An 11000-nucleotide genomic window follows, 5' to 3' on the forward strand; every position below is an offset into this window, starting at 1 on the left:
CCTGGTGCTAGGATTGTTGGCACAGCTGCCTGCCCCAAGTTCTTAATCATGTCTTAATTGAACATAACTGTTGCTGGGGGTAAATATAAATTCTTAAATCCACATTACTCCTTAAATTTAGAAAAGATCATGTTCCAAGGTGTAAGCATTTCGATTCCCTCTGTGGAGCATCCGGTCCGTGTTCCACCACTTCGTCCTTCTAGCTCTGTCAGCATCACACAAAGCCCTGATGCTGACCCCTTGGTCACAGTCGGTGACTCTGGCAGCTCTCTGTGCTTGAACCTCCCTCATGGTGTACAGGACAGCTGTGTGAGTAAAGTCTTAAAGTGCATGTAGCCCAAGGGGAAAAGCCCTTGCCCGGCATTCAGTCCCCAGTTCCGCCACACACAAGGAGAGCTGACTCAATGCATTTTCTTTAGCCCACTTTGAACACATCAGGTCTGGCACTGTGGAGGCTTTGTTATCTCAAGTTTTCATCAGATGATCTTAGTTAATTAGCTTAAATTACAGATATTTATGCATAATGGGTTATATAATCTTTGACATAGATCAGCCTGTGTGCACATCACTTTGGAAACTTTAAAACACTATTGCATACCACTTTAGTAATGTTTTATTTACTAGCCATGGGCCTAGAACTTGCTGTGTACCCCAGACTGGCCTCAAATTCATAATCCTCCTGCCTCAGCTTCCCAGTCCTGGAATCATAGGCATAAACCACCTCCCCAGATGGGTTCCTTTTTACCCTAAACTGTTGTAAAGACTTTATAAACAACAAAGAAGTGAACATACAAGAGGTTTGGAGACCAGTCATATCAAATGGCTAGGGTATGTGGGGTGCCAGACATTCCTGGTGATGTGCTCAGTCTTCCTTTAAGTTGGAAGGGTTTATTTTATGTTATGTTATCAAATTAAAATAATTATGCCTACAAAACTCTAACACTTAAAATACAGCCACTAAATGAAAGCAAAATAGAGTGTGGGTTTTTTTGATTTTTTTTGTATGTTTGTTTGTTTGTTTGTTTCTGGTTTTCAAGTTTCTCCATGTAGCCTTGGCTGTTCTGGAACTCACTTTGTAGACCAGGCTGGCCTTGAACTCACAGAGGTCCACCTGCCTCTGCTTCCCAAGTGCTAGGATCAAAGATGTGTGCCACCACTGCCCGGCTCTTTTTGTTTTTTTTTTTTTAATGTGTTTTAGTCGAAGTGTGTTTTCTAAAGGTATACAGCGTGAGGCACACAGGTGAGGTTATTAGGCACCTTATGGAAGAAAAGCTCAAGAGAATACACACTAGGCAGCAGCATGGCCAAGACTGTACTGTGAAGTACATGCTAACATGGCTGGGAATGTGGGAGAGGTCAGGCTCAGGCCAAATTCAATTCTAAACCTTCCGTGTTGGTCAGCCTCTTTCAGAGTTTGTCTTTTGATATGGAGGGTTTAGGTTGTGTGTGTGTGGTGTATGTTATAGGTCTTACTCTATAAATGTAGGGCACTACACGTGTGTTATTTTATCTTGTCTGTTGTTGACAGATTGTACTTTTCAAAAAAAAAAATGCCCTCAGGTATTTCAGCCTTGGGTTCAGGTAGTTGAAGTGGTCAGTCTTCTTTCCAGACCTGTGATAGTGGCTTAGTCCTGTTGGTCAAGGCAGATGTGGGGCTCACTTTCGACTTATCCACACTCACCTAGCCCCCCAGTGTGGACCTCCTTTTGCTCGTAATCCCCAGCACAGACAGCATGGATCTATGTCCCTGAGGCTGCTGCAGTTATCAGACAGGCCATGGTCCCTTCTGGAGTGTCTTTTATGTCAAAGGGTCTGCAGCCTTGCCTTGCTCTGCTCTTGAGTGGTTTGGGGATGGCCATTCCTAACACACGCAAACCTTGATGAGTTTATTTGTAGCCTTTACCTTCATGAGACAAACAGTTAGCTAACAAATCCAGGTCTGTACACTGATGTCCGTTTAGAGTAGTGGTCCTCAACCTTCCTAATGCTGAGACCCTTTACTGCAGTTTCTCATGTTGCGACCCCCCAACTATAAAATTATTTCATTGCTACTTCATAACTGTAATTTTGTTACTGTTATGAATCATCGTGTAGATATCTGATCTGCAAGATATCTGATATGTGACCCCCAAAGAGGTCATGACCCACAGATTGAGAACTGTTGCTTTAGAAGCTGCTGTCATACTCTGCTTTGAAGATATTAGAGTAGTCACCACCCGTGTGCTTTTAGCTTTGTTTGGCTTTCAGTAAGTGTCTTTATTTTTACAGTGCTAGAATTTTACAAATGTAATTTGGAAATTTGCATCTTAATTGGTTCCAGCTAATTCTTGACAGTCTGAGATTTAATTATTTTAATTTTATATCATAAAGCAACGTAGTATAAAGAGAGTGACTAGTGTTACTGTTTTGATATAAACCGTTCACATCAAGGCTGATACATAGTCAAACAGATGGGCAGAAATAGCTATTATTTGTGTGAAAAAAGATCATCCTGTAAAAACAGACCTATTTGGCTCTCACATCTCTGATATTCAGAGTGTCTTCACGAGGTACTTCTGTAGCTGTGTGTGTCTGTCTGTTTCTAGTTAGTGCTTCTTGCAAAGGGGTTGAAATAGGCATCGAGCTGCAGGACAGCTCCTCACTGCTTTGTTGTTTATGCGTTTCCACATGACGTACAAGCAGTAGTGGTGGACCCTCTTATTAGTATTAAGCCATGAGTCAGGTTATTTGCCTTGGCTCACTCTCTTCAGACACATGCCCACCTCTGTATTCTACTTACTCAGCCTGCCCGTCTTCTGCAGGTTTCCGGAAGATCAGTTTGGATGACCTTCGGAAGGCGTACATCGTCAAGGATGTACAGCAATACATCCTCCACCGCCTGGATCAAGAGGAGGCACTTCGGCAGCACCTCACCAAGGAGACAGCTGAGACTCTGAACCAGCTGCACATCAAGAGCAGTGGGTGCTTCCTGTATCTAGAACGCGTGCTGGACGGGGTTGTAGAGAATTTCATCATGCTTCGGGAGATCCGAGACATCCCAGGAACTCTGAATGGTCTCTATCTCTGGCTCTGCCAGAGACTTTTTGTCCGAAAACAGTTTGCCAAAGTTCAGCCCATCCTGAACGTGATCCTTGCAGCCTGCCGGCCCCTGACCATGACAGAATTATACCATGCCGTGTGGACCAAAAATATGTCTCTAACCCTGGAAGACTTCCAGCGCAAGCTGGACGTCCTCTCCAAGCTCCTGGTGGATGGGCTGGGCAGCACCAAGATCCTGTTCCACCACAGCTTTGCCGAGTGGCTCCTGGATGTGAAGCACTGCACCCAGAAGTACCTGTGTAACGCTGCGGAAGGGCACAGGATGCTGGCCATGAGCTACACCTGCCAGGCCCGGAACCTGACCCCACTGGAAGCACAAGAATTTGCCTTGCACTTGATTAATTCGAATCTGCAGTTGGAGCCAGCCGAACTGGCCCTGTGGATGATCTGGAATGGCACCCCAGTCAAAGACTCTCTGTCCACCTTAATACCCAAGGAACAAGAGGTGCTGCAGCTGCTGATCCGGGCTGGCGCTCACGTCAACAGCGAGGACGATCGCACTTCCGGCATCGTCCGGCAAGCCCTCGAGAGAGAGGACTCCATTCGGACATTACTGGATAATGGGGCTTCTGTCAACCAGTGTGACTCCAATGGGAGGACTCTGCTGGCCAATGCCGCATACAGTGGCAGTCTGGATGTTGTGAATTTGCTGGTCTCCAGGGGAGCTGATCTAGAGATCGAAGACTCCCATGGACACACTCCACTCACGCTAGCTGCTAGACAAGGGCACACGAAGGTGGTTAACTGTTTGATTGGGTGTGGAGCCAACATTAATCACACCGATCAGGATGGCTGGACAGCGCTGAGGTCCGCTGCTTGGGGAGGCCACACGGAGGTGGTGTCTGCCCTGCTTTACGCTGGCGTAAAGGTAGACTGTGCAGATGCAGACAGCCGGACGGCTCTGCGGGCAGCAGCCTGGGGTGGCCACGAGGACATTGTCCTGAACCTGCTACAGCATGGTGCCGAGGTCAACAAGGCCGACAACGAGGGACGGACTGCACTGATCGCTGCAGCGTACATGGGCCACAGGGAGATCGTCGAGCACCTGCTGGACCACGGTGCAGAGGTCAACCACGAGGACGTGGATGGCAGAACAGCTCTCTCAGTGGCCGCACTCTGTGTGCCTGCAAGCAAAGGACACGCGTCAGTTGTGAGCCTCTTGATTGACCGAGGGGCTGAGGTCGATCACTGTGACAAGGATGGAATGACCCCCCTGCTGGTGGCAGCCTACGAAGGCCATGTGGATGTGGTCGACCTGCTTCTCGAAGGAGGAGCAGATGTGGATCACACAGATAACAACGGGCGGACGCCCCTGCTGGCTGCAGCTTCCATGGGGCATGCTTCTGTGGTCAACACGCTTCTGTTCTGGGGCGCAGCCGTGGACAGCATCGACAGCGAAGGCCGGACAGTCCTCAGCATAGCTTCGGCACAGGGCAATGTGGAGGTGGTGCGCACTCTCCTGGACAGAGGCTTGGACGAGAGCCACCGAGATGATGCTGGCTGGACGCCTCTCCACATGGCAGCTTTTGAGGGCCACAGACTAATATGTGAAGCTCTGATAGAACAAGGTGCTAGAACAAATGAGATTGACAATGATGGGCGCATCCCCTTCATTTTGGCCTCACAGGAGGGCCATTATGACTGTGTCCAGATCCTGCTGGAGAACAAATCCAACATAGACCAGAGAGGCTATGACGGGAGGAATGCATTGCGTGTTGCGGCTCTGGAAGGGCACCGGGACATCGTGGAATTACTCTTTAGCCACGGGGCTGATGTGAACTACAAAGACGCCGATGGGCGGCCCACACTTTACATCCTGGCCTTAGAGAACCAGCTTACCATGGCTGAGTATTTTTTGGAGAACGGTGCAAATGTGGAGGCCAGCGATGCAGAGGGAAGGACAGCGCTGCACGTCTCCTGCTGGCAGGGTCACGTGGAGATGGTCCGGGTGCTGATCGCCTGCCATGCCGACGTTAATGCAGCAGACAATGAGAAGCGCTCGGCTCTGCAGTCTGCGGCCTGGCAGGGCCACGTCAAAGTGGTCCAGCTTCTGATAGAGCATGGCGCCGTGGTGGACCACACGTGCAACCAAGGCGCCACGGCCCTCTGCATCGCGGCCCAGGAGGGACATGTGGATGTGGTGCAGGTGTTGCTGGAGCACGGCGCTGACCCCAATCACGCCGACCAGTTTGGACGTACTGCCATGAGAGTGGCTGCCAAAAACGGGCATTCTCAGATCATTAAGTTGTTAGAAAAATACGGTGCTTCCAGTCTGAATGGCTGCTCCCCTTCCCCTGTCCACACAATGGAGCAGAAGCCTCCACAGTCGGCACCGACCAAGGTGCAATCTCTGACCATCAGGTCCAACAGCTCTGGGGGCACTGGTGGAGGTGACTTGCAGCCTTCCCTCCGGGGCCTGCCCAATGGGCCCGCCCATGCCTTCAGCTCTCCCTCAGAGTCTCCAGACTCGACTGTGGATCGGCAGAAATCGTCCCTGTCCAACAATTCCCTGAAAAGCTCCAAAAATTCCTCCCTGAGAACAACGTCCTCCACAGCCACGGCTCAAACGGTGCCCATTGACAGCTTCCACAGCCTGTCATTCACAGAGCAGATCCAGCAGCACTCGCTGCCACGCAGCCGCAGCAGGCAGTCCGTCGTGTCCCCTTCTTCCACAACCCAGTCCTTAGGACACAGCCATAATTCCCCCAGTAGTGAGTTTGAGTGGAGCCAAGTCAAACCAAGTCTGAAGTCAACAAAATCAAATAAAGGAGGCAAGTCAGAAAACTCCAGCAAGTCTGGGTCAGCTGGGAAGAAAACTAAACAAAATAATTCCTCACAGCCAAAGGTTCTAGAATATGAAATGACCCAGTTTGACAAAAGAGGACCTGTTGCTAAGTCTGGGAGTAGCCCACCTAAACAGACACCAGGGGAATCTCAGTGTAAAATTGTGGTCCCTTCGCCTCAGGACGGCAGCCGCACCCAGCCACAGTTTCTCATCCACCAGCAGAGCGGGGAGCAGAAGAAGAGGAATGGGATCATGACGAACCCCAATTACCATCTGCAGAGCAGCCAGGTGTTCCTGGGCAGGGTCTCCGTCCCTAGAGCAGTGCATGAGCGAGGGCATCCGGAGGTGCTGGAGGGCTTCCCTCCCTCGGAGACAGAGCTGAACCTTAAACAAGCCCTGAAGCTCCAGATTGAGGGCTCTGATCCCAGCTTCAACTACAAGAAGGAAACGCCCTTGTGAGAGGTAAGACTGCAGTGGGGAGAATGAAGGAACGAAAGTTAAATCTTCCTGGTGCTCTTGGGATGTCATCCCAGCCAGTCTGCTCAGTTTGAGGTCTTCAAACGCTAGCACCTGTCCAAAGCACCTATGTAACATACCATTGATAGATCCATATACAGATGCAAAGACCGAGGATAGGATAGCTAATAGGTAATAGACCGTAGATAGATGTGCTGGTGTGCAGATAGGTAGTAGACATTGGTTGGCAATGGATGTGTTGATACGTGGGTCAGATGATAGGTAACAGATACATAGCTATATAAATAATGAGAAGATAACAGGTAATAGCGACAGACAGAGACAGTGGGTGACAGATAATGTATAGTTGGTGACACATAGACGCTTAATCTGTTCACTCTTTATCTCCTCTCCCTTTCGCCCTTCAAAATGTTAGACTGAAGGAATGTGTGTGTAGTCGATGCTGCGTTCATGTGCTTGGAATCCCATCTGAACCTGTGGCAGTCCTTTTGTAGTAACGTATTGGATAAGTAGATGAACAGATGAATATATCGTCTATCAATTTTAGATTGAGATTCCTGGATTATCATTTCCCTCTCCGAGGAGATTTCTGATGGAAAACTTGACTGTTTTCTAAGTATTCACTATTTGCCTTTGAAGCTCTGGGCTGTGCCTAGTGCATGGTTGGCAAATGTTAGCTTCATTGTTTCACCCAGAAACAGACCGTGGGTTTAAATTGGTAATCAAGTTTTATTACAATAACTGATAGAAATCTAGTATTTTCGCATGTATCATGAACAAGTGTGGACCATGGTGAAGGAATTAGGCTATCATTTACTTACTTCCATATTTAGGGGCAGGGATATAGAGACCATGTTCAGATCACTAGTATTTTTTTTTATTAAATAGATCTTTTTCTCCTCCATCTTATCATAGGAAGCTTCACTGCCCAGGAAAAAGTGGGTGGAAAGATAGCAGGAGCTCATGTGTACGCCTTGGGTGCCCCTCAGGGGCTCTTTTCCGTGTCTAAATAAACTGAAGATTTCATTAAGCAGCTTGTCTAATGTCCAGCGGCTTTGTAGACGGGCTGACTTCTGGTGACGATCACACTCAGACAAGCTGGCATCTCCATCTCTGCTCCTCTTGTCTTCAGTGATCTAGTTTAGGCATTTGACAAATTAACCATCATTACAAGTATCTTCTAACACTAAACATCCTTCTGTGAGGTCGGATGGATGGTCAATCCAAAGTCATTCAGAAATACTCCTCCAAATACTTGGTTCTAATGGTGCAACACCTCCCCCCCACACACACACACACAAGCAAGCTCATAATATCTCTTAGGAAAATGAAGTATTATCGGTACTTCGGTAAAAATGTGATAGAAGGTGTTTGGTAGAATAATTTTCTTTTATAAGGTCTTAAAACTGTCATTACAAGAAAAATATAATTTTTTTTTTCAGTTTCCCCTTCTGTGAAACAGAAGGCTTGTGGTCAGAATGCCCGTTCAGCTGCCAGATGGAAGCAGGACACCTGAGGATGTGCTGGCCAGACTGTGACTCCCTCAGTACTGTGTCCTGACGTACTGTCATGTGCCTACCCAGTAAGGCTGCCCTTCTCAGCGTAACCCCATGCTGAAGCAGTCTCCGCCACACCGAATAAATGCAGACGTGAACTGCAGCTCCTCGATACAACCAAACCCGGTTTTGAGTATTTTCCCATTCTGTAAATGTGCATGTGCCACAGTCAGGTGTCTCCGCAAAGGCAGTGTTCCGTATTTATTGTTTCCTGCGTTGTGGTGTGTACTCAGTCCCATCGCATTGTCTGGTGTGCCTGGTTCTTGTGTATTTAAAAATGTTACTCAATAAAGCAATTCTTGCAACTGTTTTTCGTCTGCTAACCTTCAGCATTAGATGAAAATGAGTTTCTGTGTTGATGCCACACGGAGGTGAAGAAATGACTTGGTGACGAGTCTTCCACGGTGGAGAGAGCCCCTCTGGTAGTTTAAATCAGGCAAGCACCATCCGTGTAAGGCTGAATGACGGAGCAGGCAAACGCTGGCCACTCTGACTACAGGCAGAAGAGCTGTGCATCCACAGAGGCTCTGAGCCTGTCATCCCACCTGCGAGTCGATGGGCCACCATTCCTGAAGCTTGGACATTCTCAAGGACAGAGCAGTTAGTGCCCGGGGGCACATGTGCAGACAGAGGCTCCAGGTCCAGCTAAGGATGACTCTGGTCCCTGAATCAGTCACCGGCTGCCTTCGCCTCCTTCAGCTGAATGAAATGTAATCTCTCATCGTAATTGAATGTTCACTGCTCTGAGCTATTTCCACTTGCCAGTTACTGCGTAACCAAATTAGCCCCATCAGAACCCATTGGGTACATTTGAATGACTTGCTGGGATGGATGTTCTTGAATGTACAGTGTGCTGCCCATCACAGGGGACACCACTAACCGTTAGTCACAGCACATACCTTTTGTTATTCGATAGAACTGGTGGGCTTGCACTTTTCCTGGCCACATTCTTTTTCCTGTTTTCATCTTTGCACAATTGCACATAGGATGGCTGAGTGCCATGGTATGGGAGGCATCGGCATCAGGAACGTGGAACAGTTTAGATGGATTGTGCAAATATGTCTGGCAGGTTGGTTTAGAAGCCAAGGGTGGTTTGATCCTTGAGCACTGTAGTCCTGTTTGTCTCCCAGGTCTTGGAGATTCTGTGCTCTTCTCGTACTGTGGTTAAGGGGGAGAGGGGAAAGAGAATTTGGAAATTGAGCACAAAACCATTGCTACTACTGAAAACTTTGGAATGTTTCAATGAGAGGCCAGTAATGGTCGTCACGTGTGAAAGGCACGAGTCGTGTTGTTCGTGGAAGCCCAGATGTGTAACTGCTTACTCTGTGTGTTTCTCTCTCCAGTCTTTGTGAAAGCCTTTCCTTGCTTTGTTTTTCAATGTCATTTCCTGTGTGTCTCCCGCCAGTCCTAACCAGGAAGAGGGATGGCTGATGAACTCACTCAAAGTTAAGGTGATGGCATGGTTGATACTGACACGTCAAATGTGAATGTCTCAAGGATTGAATTCTTGTCCCTATGGGACGTTGATTAATGACATTTAACAGGACTCTTGCAAGGCAGCCTTAGAAGTGTTTCTGAATCTGTCGATAGTACCCTGTTACTAGGACCAGTGTGACTCCATCTCTCACACACACTACATTTACCATAGAAGAGAAACCTCTGACTTCTTATTAGGTATACCTTTTTTTTCTTTCTAAGGAAGAGAACCACGAAAGCTGCCAGTTTGTCTATTACTCTTGAATTGTTGAAATTGTATTTATTTAATTTTATTGCTTTTACAAAATTGCACCTTGTGACCAAAGGGCAAAGGGCTCATCGCAGTAGGGATCTATATTCTCCAAGTGTTTTTATATCCATCTTTACACGCCTGGAAGAGTTGGTAGGAGGGGAGCCTGTTGGAAAAATAGGGTTCTCATAAGTATTCCTCAAGGAGTTTTGGTAGAACAAAAACGACTTCTGGTGTGAGGATCAGGCTGACCAGAGTGATGCAGCCACCCCCCTATGCTTGTCCAGTTTGGGATGGGGGAGGTTAGTACCACACTGGGGAAAAGCAATGCTTCTGCTCTATTACAAAGATAAGAAACAGTCCCACAAATAAATAATAAATAGCTATTTTTGAAATTCAAATGTTTAAATTTTGTAAATCAGCAGTTTGGGATGTCGCGCGTTTGTAATGCTTTTGTATCGTTTCCTTCACACCCCGTGCTGAAGGTCAGTGCCACTGGCAGAAGTGGTAAAAATGTCAGAAAAGTGAACATCTGGAGGGGGTCCAGGAAAGTGTAGGGGGAAAAAGAGGACCAGAAATCAGTGCCCTGCGGTGTACAGCAAATACCTTTTGTTCCTTCCTCTCCCGCCCCTACCAGATTCCTCAACCAAAAACAGCCCCTGACTTCAGAGGCAGGAGTGAGTGGTCGTGCTGTTTGGCTGTACAACTGTTTGTTTTGCTTAATGCCCTCCGTCAACACGTTCCACAAATATAGCGGCAGACAAATGCTTTCCTTCTATTGTTCGCGCTGTGTGGGGTGTATAAATAACCTAAAATGTACATTGAATTTCACAGTGTAAAGTTTTATTTTATCCCTTGTATTATATTATGCGAGAACATCCCAATGTACATGAAGTGCATAATAAATCTATTTGCTTTACAGAAGATGCCTTGTTTTAATTTTATCCTTTAAGGAGCAACACGTGCATGATGTAAGTTTATAATTTAAAACACTGGGGAGGGGGCGAAATGTCACGCTGGCCGAAGGAGGCAGGAGACCAAGATGGTCGCCTTATCTCTTCCATAGCTGTGATGAGTGTTGGCTTCTGTCTCTCCTCTGACAGTGTGACTGTACCTCTCTGTCAGTTTTCTGCTTTCCCAGATGAGGTGTGTACATGCATATCTCTTGGTTTTACTACAGTCTTACCCTGGATAGTTGGGTTTTTTTGTTTTTGTTTTTGTTTTTTTAATTTTCTGGAGAAATGGATTGTTTTCTAAATAAAGTTGTTTGCTCTTCCCCAGAAGAAACCAGCACTGACCGGGACATGGAGCCGTGAGTTTATATATGTTCTGTTCCTTCCAAGGAAGGCTCCTAAGA

General features: G+C 47.3%; 1 protein-coding gene across 1 annotated transcript in view; it reads left to right on the top strand.

Annotated features, from left to right (window-relative positions):
- Window positions 1-10567, top strand: part of Ankrd50 (ankyrin repeat domain 50) — a 33593-nt gene extending 23026 nt beyond the window's left edge. The window contains exons 4-5 of the mRNA XM_085682402.2: window positions 2802-6346; window positions 7804-10567. Coding sequence (XP_085538528.1) covers window positions 2802-6343 — 3542 coding nt within the window. The 3' untranslated portion in view covers window positions 6344-6346; window positions 7804-10567. The remainder of the gene's footprint in view (window positions 1-2801; window positions 6347-7803) is intronic.
- The last annotated feature ends 433 nt before the right edge of the window (window positions 10568-11000 follow it).

Source organism: Myodes glareolus, chromosome 20, assembly GCF_982192425.1.
Source record: "Myodes glareolus chromosome 20, mMyoGla1.1, whole genome shotgun sequence".
In the NCBI taxonomy this organism is placed as follows: domain Eukaryota; kingdom Metazoa; phylum Chordata; class Mammalia; order Rodentia; family Cricetidae; genus Myodes; species Myodes glareolus.